Source organism: Hyperolius riggenbachi, chromosome 5 (genome assembly GCF_040937935.1).
Source record: "Hyperolius riggenbachi isolate aHypRig1 chromosome 5, aHypRig1.pri, whole genome shotgun sequence".
Lineage (NCBI taxonomy): Eukaryota > Metazoa > Chordata > Amphibia > Anura > Hyperoliidae > Hyperolius > Hyperolius riggenbachi.
The window spans coordinates 440,924,882-440,948,691 of record NC_090650.1 but is presented as its reverse complement, the minus strand read 5'-3'; the positions used below and the strand labels follow the sequence as shown (position 1 = coordinate 440,948,691).

At 45.1% G+C, this 23,810-nt stretch overlaps 1 protein-coding gene across 1 annotated transcript in view; it reads left to right on the top strand.

Moving 5' to 3' along the window:
* Positions 1–23,810, top strand: part of GPAA1 (glycosylphosphatidylinositol anchor attachment 1) — a 113,697-nt gene that overhangs the window by 3,347 nt on the left and 86,540 nt on the right. The window contains exons 2-6 of the mRNA XM_068235002.1: positions 345–462; positions 4,363–4,542; positions 8,561–8,672; positions 14,193–14,340; positions 15,018–15,119. Coding sequence (XP_068091103.1) covers positions 389–462; positions 4,363–4,542; positions 8,561–8,672; positions 14,193–14,340; positions 15,018–15,119 — 616 coding nt within the window. The 5' untranslated portion in view covers positions 345–388. The remainder of the gene's footprint in view (positions 1–344; positions 463–4,362; positions 4,543–8,560; positions 8,673–14,192; positions 14,341–15,017; positions 15,120–23,810) is intronic.

Here is a 23,810-nt window from a genome sequence, read left to right as displayed (position 1 = left end):
CATTCACTTTCATTAGCCAAGCGGTTTCCCGCTGCAAGCATTTTAAAAAACGCTCCAGAACCGCTCTGGTGTGCACCAGCCTTTCCTCTTTCCCTCTCCATACACCAGAATCTCAGCAGATAGATAAGCACTGTGTCTATACAATCCTTCCTAAACTGTTATCTGGAACGATTAGGAATGATTGTTTCAGGCGACAGTTACCCCAGGTGTGTATGTAGCTTTGGAATCTGTGACAGGCATGTTTGGAATGTTTATGTTGCCGGCCGTTCTGCCCCCAGAATGGATTCCGTGACCGCTTTCATAATCCCGCGATGACTACAATATGATTGTTATTTTCTTTCTAGAGTCCCGGTTACCTCTGAGGCCTGCAGCACGGAACCGACCAGCCATGGGGCTTCTCTCCGACCCGAATCGCCGGCAGGCTCTGTCCCGCATCATCACCAGACTCAACGCCCCCCTCTGGTCAGTATGGATTTATTGTCACTAGAGAGTGATGGGGAATTGAGTACAGGGAGGTCTTCAATACTTTTGGGTTGTGGGAAGGAAGTTAGGAAATGTTAAAACTCTTTTTAAAGTGAAACCAAGGTGAAAATAAACTGGTGAGATTAACAATTGTATTTATCCTCCTACTCCTAAAAATGACTTTTTTTTAGATATCCTATGGTTTTATTTTATATTTAAACATTTACAATGTTTTCTTGCCTCTAGTCAGTTGCAGCCTATTAAAGCGGGATTGTTAGCCACAAAATCAAATTCCATTTGAACACTGCAATGTGTTTGTAATGCTGCCAGGAATCTCACCCTGCAGTGCAAGCTCTCCAATCTATTCAGAACTGTCTCTGCTGTAGTTATCTTTTTTCAGTCACCCAGCCTCTATTCTCTCGCCCATACCAAGGACAGTGAGAGAGGGAAGCTTGTCATCTCACCCTGCCACATTCCTGCTTCTCACTAATTGTCTGAGCACACTTCAGTGTGACAGGCTGGGGATGCAACATGATCCTGTGCTCACACGTGTTTACAAGCAAGCCAGAATGACACAGCAGATTGGAAGAGAAAATAAAAAAAACTTAAGGGAGGAAATGACATCAGGATTTAGCTTCACACTATGGGAAGAAGACATGGCCCTGCCAGGAACAGGATTCTCTTTATTTACTGTATAAAATTCACTGAAATTAAAACGTGGACAGTACAATACATCTGTTTTATAGGTAGATCAACTATTTATCTACTTATATATGTGTTTTTTTTATCCTTGCATAGTATGGCTGATCCTCCTTCTTTTAAATGTCCCAGAGTTGGAAAAAGGTCAATAGTTCATGTATTTTATATCTTCCTGCCCTCAGAAGTTGTATTCTGCCAGGAACACTTTTATGGCTGTATTTTTTCCATCAGCAATGCTTACTATATTCCCGACAAGGCACTGACAAGACAGAAGCTGTCACTTCCATGCCTAGAAATTAACTCTTTCAGGCAGCAAAGTAAAACAGCATGAATATGTTTTGTACTGTACATACACATGTTTAGCTTGCCCATGTCACATGTCACATGTCACCTTGGGTACACTTTAATGTTTAGAGTGAGACTGGAGAGTATTTTGAAAAGTGAAATTCATATTTTGTAGCCTTTTAACCCACCTTGCAGCACTAGTTTTCTTCAATATTTCTGTAAATAACTTGTTTCAGAAGCTTGTTGTAAATAGCAGCATCTGTACTTCCTGTCGTGGAAGTATGCCCTCAGCATCCATAGTCACTGATTATAATACAGTATATCAAAACACTCACAGCTGGAACACTAGTGGCGATAAAAACAACTAGGTTGCAAATTGTATTCAGTTGCAGAAATAGAGGACATTAGCTTTCAAAATAGATTGAATGCAACAGCGTTATGTACTAGATCCTTTCACCAGCATTGAGGTTCCCTCTGGAGAAAGGGTCCCTGCTCTACCTATACCAGTCAGCAAGCATTTTATGCTCTTAAACCTGGGATTCATGCTGAGGCTTTTCAGGTTTCTGCCATTAAGGCATTAACACTCTAGTACCCTATGCCAGTCCAGCCCATTTATCTAATGATGTAAGTAATGCAGTTTGGCACTCCCCGGAGATTGTACACTGATTTATATGCATATGTGTGTTCCCTGGAGTGGTAGAATCAGACAGGCCTCAGCATGAATCTCAGGTCATGAGCATGAAGTGTTTGCTTGCTTGCCGAATACCCACACTGCTTTGGGGTGACACAAAACCACTAGGAGAGTATAGGGGACTAAAAGAGACAGAAAAAGCCCTCTTGCTAAAAAAGCAATGCTTTTAGGCGCTCCAAACTCTGCACCTTGGCTACCCAGACACTGCTTTATTTGATCTGAGGAAGCGGACTGTGCTCCACGAAACGTGTTATCGTTTTTGTGTCTGATTATTAAAAAGTCTTTCTTATATTGGCGTTGCCCCTTCTTCTTAGAGGTAAGCCATTTTATATTTATTACATCCATGGTTATGTTTTGGGCGCCTTCTCCCTCCCAGGGATATTGTTTATAGCCCCCTAGCTATTAGAGGTTGCTGTCAACTGTTTGTTTTGTGTACCCAAGCAATCTTTTTTTCTGGAGTGTGACCCACACATTTGAAGACAAACAACCCAAGTGGGGACGGGATTTCCTTACTGGTTTTTATACTGTGGATGCTGGTCTTGCAACCCACCTTTGTGAGTACCTCATCACTTTGTAATTATCCAGAACCTGACATTAATATGCTCCACCATAAGGGGATCCTGGTGTCTCTCTGCGTTTTTACTGTATCTGTAGGAAGTCCCGGGACTCCTCTGGACTACACACAATGCTTAGTTTGGTTTGCCTTCTTAAAGAGAGTCTGAAGCGAGAATAAATCTCGCTGATTGTCTTATTGTCTTATATATAACAGGGGCATGTTTGCCCCTGCTAAAACGCCGCTATACCGCTGGTGAACAGGGGTCCCTTACCCCCCAAATCCTCCCCTTCAAAATCCACAACCAACTTGGTCGTGGTTTTTGCTGCTGCTGGAGGCAGAGCTAACGGCCGCAGCCCTGCCTCTCAGCGCGTCTATCAGGCGGCGGATCTCCGCCTCTCCCCGCCCCTCTCAGTGAAGGCAGACTGAGAGGGGCGGGGAGAGGCGGTGATCAGCGCTGATAGACGCGCTGAGAGGCAGGGCAGCGGCCGTTAGCCCTGCCTCACCAGGAAGTGATCCCCACGCTGCACGGAGGGATTTGGAGGATAAGGGTCCCCTGTTCAGCGGCGGTATAGCAGCGTTTTAGCAGGGGCAAACATGCCCCTGTTATATATAAGAGAATCAGCGGGATTTATTTTCGCTTCAGATTCTCTTTAAACCAGAAAGTACTTAATTCGGATTTAAGTGAGTGAGTGACAAGTAACTGTGGTTACCCACAATGCACCACTGCTGAATATGCAAATTATCTCTTTATCCCCCTGTAGCCAGGCTAGCATCCAGAACCAGTGGTGTCTAGCAAGTCTATAGCTTTAAATTTGACACCCTCATCATGTGGTTTTGGCTCACCCCAAGGTGCTTGGGTATTTTGTTGATCTGGTCCAAGCCCTATTCCTTAGAGCCATATCAATCCCTGCCATGCACTGAGGAAGACCAACAGTCCGAAACAGGCTGTATGTATGTTGGGTTAACGTGGCTCTCTAACCTTTAAAGCTATAGGCTTGCTAGACACCAGTGGTTCTGGATGCTAGCCTGGCTTACAGGGGCATAAAGATAATTTGCATATTCAGCAGTGGTGCATTGTGGGTAATCACAGTTACACACTTAAATCTGAATGATTGCAAATGCCTTCTGTTTTAAGAAGGCAGACCACACTAAGCATTGCTTGCTTGCGGACTGGTGTGGGTAGTGTAGGGACCCTTTCTACAGAGAGTACCTCAATGCTGGTGAAAGGATCTAGTACAGAATGCTTCAATCCATTTTGGAAGCTAATATCCTCCATTTCTGGAACCGAATACAATTTGCAATCTAGGTGGTTTTAATCATTTCTACAGTTCCAGCGTGTTGTGAGTGCCTTGAGTGCAGAGGGTTAGTCATTGTTTATATGTAAATTGACCTCTTCGCTCAAAACTTGCTTTCCCCTTTAAAATCCCGGGCCCTAAGCAGGATGAGCTTCCTTGTATACAGTATAGTGTCGGCTTGAGAGGTTGGCATCTGGACAGGTGGGCTCTGGGCAGTAGTGAGTCAGGCTGCATCTCCCATCTATGCCCGCTCCTGGCCACCTCCTAACCCAATTCTAAAAAATCCTCAGTATCGATCCTGATATCTGTAGAGGTTTGTAACGTCTTGTTTGCGTCTGGCTTTACCTCCGGCGTCTCTTCCCATGTACCCGCAGCGTCATCAGCTATCTGGTTGGAGTCGGTTGGTTTCTCGGCCTGGCTTTCCAGCCCTTCACCCTACGCAGCTACATATCAGAGAATTCCATGGGCTCCACGATGGTGGACGAGAAGTTCATCTACGGGGACAGAGCGCTCTCCTACGCCCGAGAGTTCGCCGCCCACAAGAAGTCAGCAGGGTGAGTGACCTCCGTGTACTGGAACGCCGGCCTTGTGGAGAAACGAGCAATCCCTTAAAGCAGACCTGTAACACAAAAATCCCCCTCTGGGGTGTACTTACCTTGGGAGGGGGAAGCCTCTGGATCCGAATGAGGCTTCCTCTGTCCTCCTCTGTCCCGGCAATCCAGAGCTGTGACCCCCGAACACCAGAGAGGTAAATATTTACCTACCGCAATCCAGCGCAGGCGCACTAGCGACTCTCTGTTCGAGCTCAGACAGAAATAGCCGAGCCTGAAAGCCCAGGTGCTCCTGCACAGTAAAGCGGACCCGATCGGTTTCGGCTGCTTCCACCCCAAACAGAGAACCACTACTGTGTCTGTGCTGGATTGCGGTAGGTAAATATTGCCACACCTGCACAGTGCTTGTCCACACTTGTTGGGGGGGCCAGCGCTGGATCCCCCGGCTACAGAGGATGGGGAAGTCTCGTTGGGATCCTGAGGCTTCTACCTTCTGAAGCAAGTATCCCCTGGGGGGGGGGATGCAGTAAAGAGGCCCTGTAGTGACATATAGAAGAATGCAGTAAAGAGGTCCTGTAGTGACATATAGCAGAATGCAGTAAAGAGGTCCTGTAGTGACTTATAGCAGAATCCAGTAAAGAGGCCCTGTAGTGACATATAGCAGAATGCAGTAAAGAGGCCCTGTAGTGACATATAGCAGAATGCAGTAAAGAGGCCCTGTAGTGACATATAGCAGAGTGCAGTAAAGAGGCCCTGTAGTGACATATAGCAGAATGCAGTAAAGAGGCCCTGTAGTGACATATAGGAGAATGCAGTAAGGAGGCCCTGTAGTGACATATAGCAGAATGCAGTAAAGAGTCCCTGTAGTGACATATAGCAGAATGCAGTAAAGAGTCCCTGTAGTGACATATAGCAGAATGCAGTAAAGAGGCCCTGTAGTGACATATAGCAGAATGCAGTAAAGAGGCCCTGTAGTGACATATAGCAGAATGCAGTAAAGAGGCCCTGTAGTGACATATAGCAGAATGCAGTAAAGAGGCCCTGTAGTGACATATAGCAGAATGCAGTAAAGAGGCCCTGTAGTGACATATAGCAGAATTCAGTAAAGAGGCCCTGTAGTGACATATAGCAGAATGAAGTAAAGAGGCCCTGTAGTGACATATAGCAGAATTAAGTAAAGAGGCCCTGTAGTGACATATAGCAGAATGCAGTAAAGAGGCCCTGTAGTGGCATATAGCAGAATGCAGTAAAGAGGCCCTGTAGTGGCATTTAGCAGAATGCAGTAAAGAGGCCCTGTAGGGACATACAGTAGAATGGAGTAAAGAGGCCCTGTAGTGACATATAGCAGAATGCAGTAAAGAGGCCATGTAGTGACATATAGCAGAATGCAGTAAAGAGGCCCTGTAGTGACATATAGCAGAATGCAGTAAAGAGGCCCTGTAGTGACATATAGCAGAATGCAGTAACGAGGCCCTGTAGTGACATATGGCGGAATGCAATAAAGAGGCCCTGTAGTAACATATAGCAGAATGCAGTAAAGAGGCCCTGTAGTGACATACAGTAGAATGCAGTAAAGAGGCCATGTAGTGACATATAGCAGAATGCATTAAAGAGGCCCTGTAGGGACATATAGTAGAATGGAGTAAAGAGGCCCTGTAGTGACATATAGCAGAATGCAGTAAAGAGGCCCTGTAGTGACATATAGCAGGATGCAGTAAAGAGGCCTTGTAGTGACATATAGCAGGATGCAGTAAAGAGGCCCTGTAGTGACATATAGCAGAATGCAGTTAAAGAGGTCCTGTAGTGACATATAGCAGAATGAAGTAAAGAGGCCCTGTAGTGACATATAGCAGAATTAAGTAAAGAGGCCCTGTAGTGACATATAGCAGAATGCAGTAAAGAGGCCCTGTAGTGACATATAGTAGAATGCAGTTAAAGAGGTCCTGTAGTGACATATAGCAGAATGCAGTAAAGAGGCCCTGTAGTGACATATAGGAGAATGCAGTAAGGAGGCCCTGTAGTGACATATAGCAGAATGCAGTAAAGAGGCCCTGTAGTGACATATAGCAGAATGCAGTAAAGAGGCCCTGTAGTGACATATAGGAGAATGCAGTAAAGAGGCTCTGTAGTGACATATAGTAGAATGCAGTAAAGAGGCCCTGTAGTGACATATAGCAGAATGCAGTAAAGAGGCCCTGTAGTGACATATAGCAGAATGCAGTAAAGAGGCCCTGTAGTGACATATAGGAGAATGCAGTAAAGAGGCTCTGTAGTGACATATAGTAGAATGCAGTAAAGAGGCCCTGTAGTGACATATAGCAGAATGCAGTAAAGAGGCCCTGTAGTGACATATAGCAGAATGCAGTAAAGAGGCCCTGTAGTGACATATAGCAGAATGCAGTAAAGAGGCCCTGTAGTGACATATAGGAGAATGCAGTAAAGAGGCCCTGTAGTGATATATAGGAGAATGCAGTAAAGAGGCCCTGTAGTGACATATAGTAGAATGCAGTAAAGAGGCCCTGTAGTGACATATAATACAATGCAGTAAAGAGGCCCTGTAGTGACATATAACAGAATGCAGTAAAGAGGCCATGTAGTGACATATAGCAGAATGCAGTAAAGAGGCCCTGTAGTGACATATAGCAGAATGCAGTAAAGAGGCCCTGTAGTGACATATAGTAGAGTGCAGTAAAGAGGCCCTGTAGTGATATATAGCAGAATGCAGTAAAGAGGCCCTGTAGTGACATATAGGAGAATGCAGTAAAGAGGCCCTGTAGTGACACATAGTAGAATGCAGTAAAGAGGCCCTGTAGTGACATATAGCAGAATGCAGTAAAGAGGCCCTGTAGTGACATTTAGGAGAATGCAGTAAAGAGGCCCAGTAGTGACATATAGTAGAATGCAGTAAAGAGGCCCTGTAGTGACATATAATAGAATGCAGTAAAGAGGCCCTGTAGTGACATATAACAGAATGCAGTAAAGAGGCCCTGTAGTGACATATAGTAGAATGCAGTAAAGAGGCCCTGTAGTGACATATAGCAGAATGCAGTAAAGAGGCCCTGTAGTGACATATAGCAGAATGCAGTAAAGAGGCCCTGTAGTGACATATAGTAGAGTGCAGTAAAGAGGCCCTGTAGTGATATATAGCAGAATGCAGTAAAGAGGCCCTGTAGTGACATATAGGAGAATGCAGTAAAGAGGCCCTGTAGTGACATATAGTAGAATGCAGTAAAGAGGCCCTGTAGTGACATATAGGAGAATGCAGTAAAGAGGCCCAGTAGTGACATATAGTAGAATGCAGTAAATTATTCAGGATACCCACTTTTACAGTAATTATCCTGGTTTCAGCATCAGAAACACTTCCTATATCTATATACTGCTGTATATCAGTATGTTGCCCCGCCCTGCCAGTGATGTCACAACCTAGGTTGTTTAGCTCTGTGGTATTCTCCCCACGAACATTCTGGGAGACCAGGTATATTTTGTACTGGCTTCGGAACTCTCAGTAAACAAACATTTCACAGCGCTGCACCTGCCAGCAGTAAAGATGTCAGTACCTGTGATAAATTTCAGAATGTAAATCAGGGAGAGGAAAGATGTTACAATGGGCAAACACTGACTTCATGATTTATAAAGTAAAAAAAAAATAAGCAATTTTATTAATTACATTATTTTCACTACAGTGCCTCTTTAAGTGGCGCCATGTTTAGCGTTTGTCCGGATTCAGCACCTGATCAGAGTTGGTGCCAGAGGGTGGAGCTATAAGCCCCTTGCACTGCAGAACACATGCAGTGACGTTGCAGGAGCCATGTCTTGGGGCTGAATATGGTGTTCATATTTTTACATCCACTTACCCATTTATTGGCTTAGCCCAACCTGTACAAGGCCCAATGGGCGCATATTTGCATGGTTTTTTTTGGGGGGGGTATCAATTTTCTTTATTATATACCATTTGAAACACACCTCCATTATAGTTATGTAGCATTGCCTTGAAGTGTTGGTTGTGTTTTCTGTGCCTCAGAGGGTCTCCCGTAGCCTGGCTGGAGAGGACGATGAGAGGGATCGGCCTGGAGGTGTACTCGCAGAGCTTCATCCGCAATCTGCCCTTTCCTGACGAGTCCACGGAAAGATATGTACGTATATCCGGTGGTATCTGACCTCAGGGTGGAAATCTGTCCATAGAAACATGTCATCTTGTGTGTGTGTGTGTGTGGTGGGGGGGCTGCAGATCCCGTTTTACTGAGAATGCTTGGGAGAGAGTGTCGGTTGGACAAGTTAGAGAAGCTGCTTTTCAGTAAATCTAATAATCCCACTGATTTCCGTGGTCAGACCTGCTGACTGAATCTGTCCATATAGCAGAAAGGAAATTCCGTTCCTTCACTTCCTGTTCAGAGGCTCCCGAGGTTACAAACGCCACTAAAAGACCCGGACTCCGGTATCCTTCGCTATTGAGACTCCATTATTAATACCAATTTTAGGTGAAGAAAAAAGGGCGAAACACAGGGAAATCGGGAACCCAATCTGATATAGTAAAATGAATAAATAAATCCAACATTTCTAACCCCTCCCCCCCCCCCCAAACTGCAGTGGAAACACAGGTGACTGGAGGTGCCCATGAAGTATAAAATAATAAAAAACGGCTTAACCACTTCACCACTGAGGGGTTTTACCCCTTGAGCACCAGAGCAATTTTCACCTTTCAGCGCTCCTTCCATTCATTCGTCTATAACTTTATTATTACTTATCGCAATTAAATGAACTATATCTTGTTTTTTCCGCCACCAATTAGGCTTTCTTTAGGTGGGACATTATGCCAAGAATTATTTTATTCTAAATGTGTTTTAATGGGAAAATAGGAAAAAATGTGGGAAAAATGCATTATTTTTCAGTTTTCGGCCATTATAGTTTTTAAATAATACATGCTACTGTAATTAAAACCCATGAAATGTATTTTCCCATTTGTCCCGGTTATAAATCCATTTAAATTATGTCCCTATCACAATGTTTGGCGCCAATATTTTATTTGGAAATAAAGGTGCATTTTTTTCAGTTTTGCATCCATCCCTAATTACAAGCCCATAGTTTATAAAGTAACAGTGTTATACCCTCTTGACATAAATATTTAAAAAGTTCAGTCCCTAAGGTAACTATTTATGTTTGTTTTTTTTATTGTATTTTTTTTTTTTTAATTACTAAAAAAAAAAAATTGGGGAGTGTAGGAGGTAATGAGTTAATTTATTGTGTTAAAACTAATGTATTTGTATATGTAAAATGCTTTAGGGTGTAGTTTTACTATTTGGACACAAGATGGTCACAGTGACTTTGTGTTCATGCGACCTGTAAGCGTCCGGAAGGATGCTTACAGGAAGCACTATGAGGCTGGGAAAATCACAATGATCACGCTGTTTCTCATAGAAGCAGCAGATCATTGCAGGGGCTTAGATAAACGAACGGGAATGGATTTTCCCGTTCATTGATCTCCGGGCAAGCGAGCGGCATCGTGCACAAGCGGCGGGAGCGCGCACGAGCGGCGGGAGCGCGGGAGGTACGGATTTCTCCGTCCCTTGGTTTTATAAGGGTGGAAAAAGGGACGGAGAAATCCGTACCGCGGGGGGTAAAGTGGTTAAAAGGGAAGTAGGTGTTGGCTTGCCTTCAACGATGACAACTGTTCAATAAGTCTTAAACGTTTATTGAAAAGGACAGACAACGCGTTTCATAGCCTGGAGCCACTTCTTCAGGTAAATAAATGCCTTGCCAACAGCTGATAATTAGAGCACTTTTTTGGATGCCAACCCAAAGTGTTTATAAAATACACATACAATGGTGTGCAAAGGTTTTCGCCACAAACATGAAGCAATTATATTGGAATTCCACGTGACAGACCAATACAAAGTGCTGTACACGTGAGAAGTGGAACGAAAATCATACATGATTCTAAACATTCAAAAAAATAAATAACTGCAAAGTGGGGTGTGCGTAATTATTCAGCCCCCTGAGTCAATACTTTGTAGAAACACCTTTTGCTGCAATTACAGCTACCAGTCTTTTAGGGTATGTGTCTACCAGCTTTGCACATCTAGAGACTGAAATCCTTGCCCATTCTTCTTTGCAAAACAGCTCCAGCTCAGTCAGATTAGATGGACAGCGTTTGTGAACAGCAGTTTTCAGATCTTGCCACATATTCTCGATTGGATTTAGATCTGGACTTTGACTGGGCCAATCTAACACATGGATATGTTTTGTTTTAAACCATTTCATTGTTGCCCTAGCTTTATGTTTAGGGTCGTTGTCCTGCTGGAAGGAGAACCTCCGCCTCAGTCTCAAGTCTTTTGCAGACTCCAAGAGATTTTCTTCCAAGATTGCCCTGTATTTGGCTCCATACATCTTCCCATCAACTCTGACTAGCTTCCCTGTCCCTGCTGAAGAGATGCACCCCCAGAGCATGATGCTGCCACCACCATATTTGACAGTGGGGATGGTGTGTTCAGAGTGATGTGCAGGGTTAGTTTTCCGCCACACATAGCGTTTTGCATTTTGGTCTGACCAGATCACCTTCTTCCACGTTTGCTGTGTCCCCCACATGGCTTGTGGCAAACTGCAAACGGGACTTCTTATGCTTTTCTGTTAACAATGGCTTTCTTCTTGCCACTCTTCCATAAAGGCCAACTTTGTGCAGTGCATGACTAATAGTTGTCCTATGGACAGATTCCCCCACCTGAGCTGTAGATCTCTGCAGCTCGTCCAGAGTCACCATGGGCCTCTTGACTGCATTTCTGATCAGCGCTCTCCTTGTTCGGCCAGTGAGTTTAGGTGGATGGCCTTGTCTTGGTAGGTTTACAGCTGTGCCATACTCCTTCCATTTCTGAATGATCGCTTGAACAGTGCTCCGTGGGATGTTCAAGGCTTTGGAAATCTTTTTGTAGCCTAAGCCTGCTTTAAATTTCTCAATAACTTTATCCCTGACCTGTCTGGTGTGTTCTTTGGACTTCATGGTGTTGTTGCTCCCAATATTCTCTTAGACGACCTCTGAGGCCGTCACAGAGCAGCTGTATTTGTACTGACATTAGATTACACACAGGTGCACTCTATTTAGTCATTAGCACTCATCAGGCAATGTCTATGGGCAACTGACTGCACTGAGACCAAAGGGGGCTGAATAATTACGCACTTCACACATTGTAGTTATTTATTTGTAAAAAATGTTTGGAATCATGTATGATTTTCGTTCCACTTCTCACATGTACACCACTTTGTGTTGGTCTTTCACGTGGAATTCCAATAAAATTGATTCATGTTTGTGGCAGTAATATGACAAAATGTGGAAAACTTCAAGGGGGCCGAATACTTGCAAACCACTGTATATACAGTATAACCACACTTATTTATATGTACAGGAAACAATGATATTGAACAAAGGAACTTTAATTTTAAATCAATTTATTCCACTCAGTAAGTGATGAATAATAGATAACAGTATGTACGTACCCACATACACACCATCAATCAGGCAGATCACACACTAGGGCTGTGGAGACGGAGTCGAGGAGTCGGAGCAGTTTTGGGTACCTGAGGAGGAGTTGTAGTCGGATGATGTTTGTACTGACTCCACAGCCCTGCCACACACACAGGGTTCACAGAGAGGCGCTCATGCTTGCTTCACAGCCATAGCAGTTAAGAAACCTGTTTTTTCATTGACCCGAGGAAGCGGGCAAGTACCTGCGAAACGCGTTGTCAATTTTATGTGCTTGAATAAAAGACCCTTTATCAATAAATTGGTCCAAATTCTTCAAGAGAGGTAAGATTCCCTCTTTGTTTATAAGTTTAATAGCTTATTAGCCTATCTTTTATGCATTGGGCGCCTTCACCCCTGTTATAACTGCCACACACACACACCAGCTCCACTAGCTACAGTAACAAGATGGGGCTGGGGTCCTTACAAACTGAAAAAGAAAGATAAAAATGCAAAAATACAAAAACAGTATAAAAGAGTGATAAACCAGATTAGGAGTAACCATTCAAAGGTACAAGCAGTGGCATATCAGTAGGCCCTACTGATTGAATAGGGGGTGAACAGGTAGCGACCGTATTGGGGCCCTTGGGCTAGAGAGGCCCACCCCTCAGACAGTATTAGCTCTTTATTGGTCCTTAACTGATACTAATCACTTCTATAGTTGATTTGAATAGCAGTGATCATTAACACACAGTTTCCCAGTCCCTTCTTGCACCTCTGACACTGCGGTTGTCCTTGATTGGTTTTGGTGCGCTGTATCAATTGTTATCTATAGCATGCTTGGGGGGCCCCAATGCAAAACTTGCACCGGGGCCCATAGCTCCTTAGCTACGCCACTGGGTACAAGGAGCTGCAACTTGGGGCCAGCAAATCATTGACTTACGGACAGGGCTGCTGGTTATATCTATCTGCTGCTGGAAGCCGTGATCTGCTGATCTCAGCCTCTGCTGCCCAGGTGGGGGTAATGAGCACGCCAGGAGATATTCTCGCTCATTACTTCTGCTTCCTGTTTGCTGCTGATCTCAGCCTCTGCTGCCCAGGTGGGGGTAATGAGCACGTCAGGGGATATTCTCGCTCATTACTTCTGCTTCCTGTTTGCTGCTGATCTCAGCCTCTGCTGCCCAGGTGGGGGTAATGAGCACGTCAGGGGATATTCTCGCTCATTACTTCTGCTTCCTGTTTGCTGCTGATCTCAGCCTCTGCTGCCCAGGTGGGGGTAATGAGCACGTCAGGGGATATTCTCGCTCATTACTTCTGCTTCCTGTTTGCTGCTGATCTCAGCCTCTGCTGCCCAGGTGGGGGTAATGAGCACGTCAGGGGATATTCTCGCTCATTACTTCTGCTTCCTGTTTGCTGCTGATCTCAGCCTCTGCTGCCCAGGTGGGGGTAATGAGCACGTCAGGGGATATTCTTGCTCATTACTTCTGCTTCCTGTTTGCTGCTGATCTCAGCCTCTGCTGCCCAGGTGGGGGTAATGAGCACGTCAGGGGATATTCTCGCTCATTACTTCTGCTTCCTGTTTGCTGCTGATCTCAGCCTCTGCTGCCCAGGTGGGGGTAATGAGCACGTCAGGGGATATTCTCGCTCATTACTTCTGCTTCCTGTTTGCTGCTGATCTCAGCCTCTGCTGCCCAGGTGGGGGTAATGAGCACGTCAGGGGATATTCTCGCTCATTACTTCTGCTTCCTGTTTGCTGCTGATCTCAGCCTCTGCTGCCCAGGTGGGGGTAATGAGCATGTCAGGAGATATTCTCGCTCATCTTCTGCTTCCTGTTTGCTGCTGATCTCAGCCTCTGCTGCCCAGGTGGGGGTAATGAGCATGTCAGGAGATATTCTCGCTCATCTTCTGCTTCCTGTTTGCTGCTGATCTCAGCCTCTGCTGCCCAGGTGGGGGTAATGAGCACGTCAGGGGATATTCTCGCTCATTACTTCTGCTTCCTGTTTGCTGCTGATCTCAGCCTCTGCTGCCCAGGTGGGGGTAATGAGCACGTCAGGAGATATTCTCGCTCATTACTTCTGCTTCCTGTTTGCTGCTGATCTCAGCCTCTGCTGCCCAGGTGGGGGTAATGAGCACATCAGGAGATATTCTTGCTCATCTTCTGCTTCCTGTTTGCTGATAATCTCTCTCTGCTCTGGTTATACAGATGGTTAAGGGCACCAATGTGTACGGCATCCTGCGGGCCCCGCGCGCCGCCAGCACCGAGTCTCTAGTCCTGAGTGTCCCCTGCAGCGAGGGCCAGAACAACCACCAGGCGGTGGGCCTGCTCCTATCGCTGGCATCATACTTCCGAGGTAAATCTTGGTCCTGCTATATTGCATGTCCAGCAGAGGGAGCTCCTCTCACTGAATCTGCAGCACACAACAGTACAATTATTACTGTCATGCCTTTTTAAGGTGTTGGGGGCTGAAGTACATTGGGGCAGTGTAGGGTATTGCAGGAGGGGGAGAATGATATAGAATAGTGCAGATCTTGACAATGCTCTGGGGGTATAGGGGGAGAGAAGGGCAATACCAGGGCTGACTGTGATGGTGCTGCAGGGAGGGGGGGAAGGGGTGCTGTAGGGTAATGCTGGTGGCAGCAGTGCTGCTGTGGGGATGATAGACTGATGCAGGGCACTTCAGAGGTGGCTCGAGGTGCTGCTTGGAAACAGCGGCCCCTGTAGGCCAGAAGGTTTGGGGTGTTGCTACTCTTACCTTCCCTCTCTGCTCTCAGTAAACAAACATTCCGCAGAGCTGCACCTGCCAGCAGTAAAAATGTCACCATGTGATAAATGTCAGAATGTAAATCAGGGAGAGGAGAGATTCTACAGTAGGCAAACACTGACTAAATAATTTATAAAGTAATATTGTAAAAAAATAAGCAGTTTTATTCATTCAGTTATTTTTACTACAGTTCCCTTTTAAATAGAAGTTATTGGCGCTATTATGTTGCTGATTGCATGACAGGTCCTCCCTCTCTGTACCTGCAGGGCAGATCTACTGGGCCAAAGACATCATCTTCCTGGTGAATGAGCATGACCTGATCGGGATGGAGGCGTGGCTGGAGGGATACCACGATGTGAATGTGACAGGTACTCACACTGCGGACATTTGCTCATTACATATACCGTAACTACAGCTATACTGCTGTTATAGTTCAGGCCAGGCGTTAACATTCCGGCACTGATGCTGCTGTCAGCGCTATTGCCCTTTGGTTTAAATGCCTATAACTCTACATGCAGCATTCCTTACCCGAGACTTCCTCCAGCCCCATGACAGGCAGCCTAGTGAGCCAATCAGAGTGCCGGGATCACTTCCTTTACAGGTACTGGACCCGAAGGGGCTCAGGGTGGGATGAATGGAGGCCCGCTATTGGCTCCTCTGACTGGCATTTTCTATAAATGTTTTTTTTTAATTACATTTACCTATTTACTGTTGTTTTTGTTGTCCCTCCCTCCCTCTCTGCAGCCAGCCAATCAGCGTGATCCGCTGTCATAAGCTTCAGCCTATGACAGCCGATCACCATCAGGTCTCCCAGGGGGGCAGCCGTGGGTCACAGCTTGCAGATCGCAGAGCTGTTCTAACTGAAAAGATGGCGATCGCCACTTGGAGACTGAAGGCGGGGCTCCGCCCCTCAAGCAGGAGATGTGTGCGCAGCCTGTGCGCGATCTCCTGCAGTAGCCGGCCCCAGGACATAACGTCCTGGGGCTGCCGCCGCGGCCACGCCCATTGGCTTGGGGCGGTCTTTAGGTAGTTAAAGAGAGCCTGAAGCCGATTAAAATACTTCTTTTTATCTGCTATTTATGTTAAGCAATATGAGCAGTGCTGAAACGCAGCATTACAGTGGCAGAATGAGGGGTTTATACCCCCAAATCCCTGGGGCAAAATTCCTTAGCGCAGTAGCTCTGCCTCTCCTGGAGTTAATCTCCGCGGATCTCCGCCTCTCCCCGCCTCTCTCAGTGAATGAAGACTGAGATGGGCGGAGATTGGCGGGGATTGACTGGAGCAGCGGCAGAGCGACTGCACACAGCTCTGCCTCTTCCAGGAAGTACCGGAGGATTTTGCCCCGGGACTCCGGCGGGGGGTATTGGGGGGGGGGGGGGGGGGTTAGTTAAATACATTGTTCAGCCGGGCGGATGCGGCGATTCATCTTTGCTCATACTGCTGAAGAGGGCTAGATGGTAAAAGGAGGGGTTTTTTTTATGCTTCAGACTCTTTAATCCCTGCGCCCCCAGTCTAAATCTAATAGCTTTAGTGGCTTTATTGTACGTTAGCTAGCACTAAGCTAGCTTGTTTAGGTTGCCGGCACCCCCCGATCCCCCAGATAGAGCCGTTATATACATTACCCCCCCTGGATCCAGCGATCAGCGCAGCCTCCCTGCACAGCTTCGGTCTCTCTCTGGTTTGCGAATGACGTCATGTGCGATCCTCCCCATAGAGAGACCGGAGCTGTGCAATAGACTGCGCCGATCGCTGGAGCCAGGCTGGGTAATGTATATAATGGGGTGCCAGCGACCTAAACAAGCTAGCCTAGTGCTAGCTAACTTACAATAAAGCCACTAAAGCTATTAGATTTATTCTGGAGGACACCTGAGGCCAGCAAAACCCCTGAAGCGGCATGTCCGACACAGCGTCAGGCAGTCCGCTCAGGAGGTTATACAATAAAAGAAAAATATTTGCCTAATTTCTGAGTATTACTGTCATGCAGTTATTACCGCATGTGTGAAAAGCTAAGTGAATTTAGTGATTAAAAAAATAAAAAGTCTAAAATACAATAAATAGTAATAATAATAAAATACATTAAATACGGCATGAGGTAAATGACATAACATGACATTTTTACTGGACTTGTCTTAGTGTATAGATGCCATAGTGTTATAATGGTTGTAAAGCGTCCATTGCAGCTTAGCCCGCGGCTCGGACGCAGGAGAGGCGTTCTCTGTGACATAACGCTAAGCAGTGAAATGATCGACACGCGCTGTATACTTCATTCATGTTGTTTGATCCATAATGAGCCTGTGGGGCATCATCTTTACTGCAAGACAAAAAAAAGAAGAAAATAAAAGCACCAACTGCCATTGTCAATAATCACACCCACTAACAATGTGATAGGCTAAAAGGTTATTGCTCTCTATATATGCACAGAGGGAGATACTGGTTGCTTGGCAGTTGGAACAGCTGTTATTTCCCACAATGCAACGTGGTTCACAGACAGGAAACTGTCAGGACCATGGTCCTGACATCACACTGTGGGAGGGGTTTCACCACAATATCAGCCATACAGAGCCCCCTGATGATCCATTCGAGAAAAGGAATGGATTTCTCATGGAAAAGGGGTTATCAGCTACTGATTGGGATGAAGTTCAATCCTGGGTTACAGATTGTTGCAGATGCTTTCTGTTTTGAGAAAGCAAACTTTTGTTTTCCATGTTATGTTGAGGGAACTGTTGATCTTATCAATTTATCCAGGATGCCTGGGAAAGCCTCCTCAGTAACAGTTAAGGCATCTAATTACATTTATGTTTGCTAAAGAATGTTTCTCCTCTGTATGTCAGTGTATATAAGCTGTGTTTTTCAGTGTTTGTCAGGAACCAAATCCGACAGGCTTTTTATAAGCCGAAAGCTCACTGTTTATTCATCTCTAAGTTAGCCAATAAATGGTATCATCCTGATTCAAAACTCCTTGCTTTTACCGATGGCTAACACGGTACAACACTCTACAGCTCCTCTTTAATGAAACATCTTAAAGAGAAACCGTAACCAAGGATTGAACTTTATCACAATCAGTAGCTGTCAGCTGATACCCCCTTTCCCATGAGAGAGTTATTCCTTTTCACAAACGGATTATCAGGGGGATCTGTATGGCTGATATTGTGGGGAAACCCCTCCCACAGTGTGATGTCAGGACCATGGTACTGACATCACACTGTAGGAGCCTTGCTGCATTGTGGGAAATAACAGCTGTTTACACCTGCCAAAAAAAAAAACAAGCAGCATCTCCTTCCACTGACATTGCCTGCCAGCAATAAAAATGTCACCTTGTGATAAATGTCAGAATGTAAATCAGGGAGAGGAAAGATTTTACAATGGGCAAACACTGACTAAATCATTTATACATAATTATTGTAAAAATCAAGCACTTTTTTTCATTACGTTAATTTTCACTGGAGTTCCTCTTTAAAGCAAACCAGAGATCATTAATAATATAAATGTTATACATACCTGGGGTTTCCTCCAGCCCCATACGCACAGACCGCTCCCACGCCGCCGTCCTCCGTCTTCTCTAGCTCCGGTACCAGGTCGCATAACTTCAGCCAGTCGCAGCCAGTCTGCACAAGAGTAGTGCGCCCTCTACGTATCTTTCCAGCAGCCGATTTGTATGCTGCAAGTATCTTTGATTCTTTGAGGAGTGCCACACATGACTTTTTGCCTTCTACACAGAGATATATAAAACTTTTATTATTAATCGTCTCTTTAAGGATCGGTTTACACTGGAAGTATGAAAAATATATCCGCATAATAGATCAGCTTTGATTTGGCATCAGTTTTTGATCGGTTCTGTTAGCATGCAATGCGTCCGCCGCTCCGGAATTTGCATCCATTAGGATCTGTTCCATCTTCGAAAATGGACCAATTTAGCTGCCAGTGTAAACCAGGCCCAAATCATTTATTGAAGACTTTGTTTTAGCGCAGTACTTATAAAATGTTGTTTTCACAACACATAAAACAAATTAAAAGAGCAGCAGAGTGTATCCAAATCCTATTCAAACACCACATCCCCACTTATGGAGTTAGATGGAGTTCCCCTTTAATCCCTAACAGCACTACTGCCAATTCCTCTAAAGTCTCTCGAATTGTTCATGTAAAAGCTTCTTGTCAGCACTTCTTGCGATTTGTAGCTGTAACAGCCACAGACTGACTGATTATACGTCAGCGGGATGGCAATTATTGTCCTCCACAGAGGTTGATAATGTGATCTGATACAGACAATAAATCTCACATAGGATTCCCTCCATACAGACAGCGCAATCACTGTCAGCAGACAGATAACACAACGTGTCCTTTGCAATAAAGCAGCACATCTAATGCAATCTCCAGTTATGCCTCACACGGGCGTCCTGTTATACCGTCACAACATGTTAGTACGTGTCCGCCACAGGGAGTAATGGCACATCTGATACAGATATAAAAATCTTTGCCTCCAGTGGAAATGTTTCATATTAAATGATTAACTGTCTGCAAATAATTAGTGTGGTGTTCATATATCTGGCCTGTAGATGTCACTGTTACTCTTTGCGTTACTGCGTAAGATTATCTAGACAGTTAAAGTGGACCCAAATTAATAATACAAGATTTCAGAAATAAAATCTGTTTTCTAAATTATAATAATAAATAGCAGCCTATTTTCAGCTGCATGATGACAAATATAAAATATTTTACATTTATTGGAGGAATCCCTCCCTTCCTTTCATATTGCCGGGACAGAATCCGGCAGACTGGTGGAGGAGAAAACAAAACACAGGCTGCTACTGATGATGTCACAGGGGAGGTGATGTCACCTTGTGTGAGATTTCACATAGACGACGCCCCTGTGAGGGAGGGTAGCTGATGACAAACACACCCATGATCTAACACCTCCTACTAAGCTCAGAAGTAATGGCTGCCACCTGTATAACCCTAGTTATGAAAAGGGTGAAAAGCATGCACTGAAATGCTCATAGGCTTGAAGGAGTGAAGAGGAAAGGAGCCTAAACCCCTGTGTTGGACAGAGGGAGCGATCTTGACAATACTGTGCAAGTCTGTGTAGTTGTCATCAGATGGTGCTGCTCTCTTGGGTGCCACTCTAGGTGGTGCATAATCTGTAGTAGTCAGTGGGATGTGGGGGATGGGTGGAAACCCATAGGCTTGAAGGAGTGTTTATTTATCTTTGTATGTGTCAGAGTGCTGCAACTAAATATTTTGAATTAAAAAAATGTTTGGTTTTGGTCCGCTTTAAAGTGATCCCCATCCGAAGCTTGGGTTCAAAACCAGATAGATACCTTAAAGGGAACCAGAGAGGAAGCACCCTCATGTATTTTACCATCTATATCAGTGGGAACGTTAGAGAAAACACCTACCTTGCTTTCTGTTTCATTCTGCACTGCACAGCTTGCTTCTCATAAGCCCTGATAAAATCCCCGACTGAGCATTCAGTCTGGCTTTGCTCAGGAATATTTATAGCTCAGTCTGTGTTCTCTCATGTCTTTTCAAGTCCAAGCCTGCCCCCTGCTGGCTCTGCTCAGGAATCATTATAGCTGAGTCATTATAGCAAAGCCAGACTGAATGCTCAGTCGGAGATTTTATCAGGGCTGATAACAAGCAATCTGTGCAGTGAAGGATGAAACACAGAGCAGGGTAGGTGTTTCTCTAATGTTCCCACTGATATATATATGGTAAAATACATGAGGGCGCTTCGTCTCTGGTTCACTTTAATAGAGGGAAGCATCAGGATCCTATTGAGGCTTCCCTCTCTGCTGTAAAGCCCCCCTGTTGCAGAGCGCGGCCCTCTTCACATCGTGGGCCGGCTGGGTCGGCTATTGCGAGCCCCCACTATTGGAAGAGGAGCTGCGTGACCCCGATATGATTAGTGACAGTGCTTTGTCGATAATATACGGGGGGGGGGGGGGGGTGGAGCGCTCAGCGATGGGGACAATAGAGCAGGGGGGAAGTCTCGATCGGATCCTAGGGCTTCCCTCTCTTTAGGCAAGTATCTCATTTTGTAGCCGAGCTCCGGCTTGGTTACTCTTTACATTGTTGGTTCTGTTCTGCCTGGCTGGAGAGACAGAGAAAAGCCACTGCTTATGTAGAGAGCTGGTGAGTCCTATAAATAAACCTAGTTTCAGTTATTCTGCCTCGACTCCTGAGCGTACGAGAGGTATCGGCGCGGGAGACTTGGGTGCAGGACACAGCCGGTATATGGCTGATCCTGCTTCTGCACAAGTTCCCGACGGTGTTAAATACTATTCCCCCTCCAGGCAGCCATGGATGGTGGGGAATAATGTAATTCGGCTTCCAGTTACTGCTGGAGGCCGAATTATTGTTTTTTAAAAGTAACTTCAGCTCCAGCTTCTGACGACGCTGAAGTTACTCCCTGTGCTCCGCTGTAGAAGTAATTCCTATTACGGCCTATGGTGGCGCCGGCTGCGCCCAAATCTCCTGCTCTGGATTCACTGTTCGACTACTGAATACAACCAATAACAAATTTTTACAGATACCCATGGACCCTGGCAGGCAGATTTCACTGAGGAGCCTCCTGCACTCAAAGGCGGACAGCCGCTTTACCTTCAGAGTCTAAAGCTGCAGCGTGGAAATAGCCCGATTTTTTTTTCTTGGCTAGCCACGCTTGCAGTGCCTTTCTTTCCATTGTTGCAATCAGCTGGCCAGTACAACAGCCGGACTTCCAGGGCCAGGGTCCGTACGTATCGGGAGTTTTTGGCCCGGAGCCCCATATTTTCTATTCAGTTGTCACAGAGGAAGAATAACTGAAACTAGGTTTATTTACAGGTAGCACCCACTTTATACTTTAACAGTGTCTTTTCTATGTCTCTCCAGCCAGGCAGAACAGGAACCAACGACCCACAACAGCCTAGATAATCTTAAAGAGGAACTCCAGTGAAAATAATGTAGTAAAAAAAGTGCTTAATTTTTTACCATAATTATGTATAAATGATTTAGTCAGTGTTTGCTCATTGTAAAATCTTTCCTCTCCCAGATTCACATTCTGACATTTATCACATGGTGACATTGTTACTGTGGGCAGGTTATATAGCTGTTTCTAGCTGTTCTGGCCTTGCAGACAGCTGTAAACAGCTAATTCCTGTCTGTGAACCTTGTTACATTGTGGCAGTTTGCCCAGAGTACCGCAGTACACAGAGCTTCTTGTGGGAGGGGTTTCAGCACAAAATCAGTCATACAGCGCCCCCTGATGGTCTGTTTGTGAAAATCATTATATTTCTCATGTAAAAGGGGGTATCAGCTACTGATTGGGATAAAGTTCAATTCTAGGTTGGAGTTTCTCTTTAAAGAGAATCTGTACTCTAATATTCTTACACTAAAAAGCATACCATTCTATTCCTTATTTTCTCCTGTGCCCCTCTGTGCTGTTTCTGCCACTCTCTGCTGTAATCCTGGCTTGTAATTAACAGTTTTAGGCAGTGTTTACAAACAAACTAACCAGCTTCTAATAGGCTCAGCTAAGCATAGTGTGTGAGTATGCAGGGGGCCTGCAGAGGGTGTGTATCGCTTCTACCAATCACAAGCAGCCCTGCACATTCCACACAAGCAAAGCCTTAGCCCGACAAACAGGACAGAGGAAAGATACATTGATTTATTACAGAGACAGTGTAATTGGGAAGAGCTGCAGTAAGCCCCAGCACATTAGAACAGGCATAGGAACTCATAGGATAGAAGAACTAAGGCTGAAAAAATTGTTACAGAGTCTCTTTAAAGCGGATCCGAGAGGAAAAACTATAACAAGTAACTTGTCTATATATCTTATCTAAAGTTTAGATAGTTTACACAGCAAATCTAGCTGCAAACAGCTTCAACAGTTTATGATTATTTATTGCTGTGATACAATGAGGGCAGCCATGTTCTGTTTGTCACATTGTCACAGGCTGAGAGCTGGAGATGCTATCAGCTTGCCTGTGTGTAAATTCAGTCCCCTCTCCTCCTCCTCCCCTCTGCCTCTGAAATCTCTGGCTAGTAACCTCCTCCTGCCCAGACTGAACTCCCATAAGCCCTTGCTACAGTGCCAAGGCACTGGAGCTGTGGGCGAGGCTTGTTTAGTTTATAGGGAATTAGAGTATTTAAACAAAAAAAAAAGTATTTGGCTTGAGGAATGCTCTATAAACTATAAGAAAGGGACACAATTATGCAATGAGTAAAAGTTCATCTCGGATCCACTTTAAGCAGTAATGCATGTAGAGCATCTACATCTACAGGCCACATATAGGAACACAACACTATTTGCGGACAGTTAACCAAACATTTAATGTGAGAAATTTCCACTGGAGGCAAAAATGTTTACATCTGTATCAGATTTGCTATCACTCTCTGGTTACCGATACGTACGATGCTATAACAGGACACCCCGGTGAGGAGGCATAACTGGATTTTGCAATCAGATTTACGGCTTTTTGTGGAGGACATGGTGTGTTATTATCTGTCTGCTGACAGTGATTGCTCTGTCTGTCTGTATGGAAGGAGTGCTATTGCAGTTGTATTATCTGTATCAGATCACATGATCAGCCTGTGGAGGACAATAATGAATAATCTCGCTGACGTATATCAGTCAGTCTCTGTGTTACAGCTACAGATCACAGGAAGTGCTGACGAGAAGCTTTTACATGAACAATTCGAGAAACTTTTCAGGAATTAGCAGCAGTGCTATTAGGGATTAAAGTGAAACGACATCTTTGCATGTAAGTGTGGATGTGGCTCTCCTGAGCAGTGCAAATGCTTTGGGGGTATTGGTGCTGCTCCCCATTTCTTGGGGGCACAAGGAGGCCTATATGTGGCGCCTTTGTTAGGATGCACTGGATTTTCCATGGGCCAACTCCTGCAGGGAATACAGTGAGTTAGTTTTACACCCTGCATATTCTTATGCAGGAGAACAGAGGCGCCAAAAGGATAAAAGGAAGCTAAATGAGCTTAAAAACCGAATTCTTGGTAAATAGAGGACTTACATCCTTCAAGTAGACACACAACGACTGTAGTAAAGACCTCTGTGCCTGGCTCTTCTA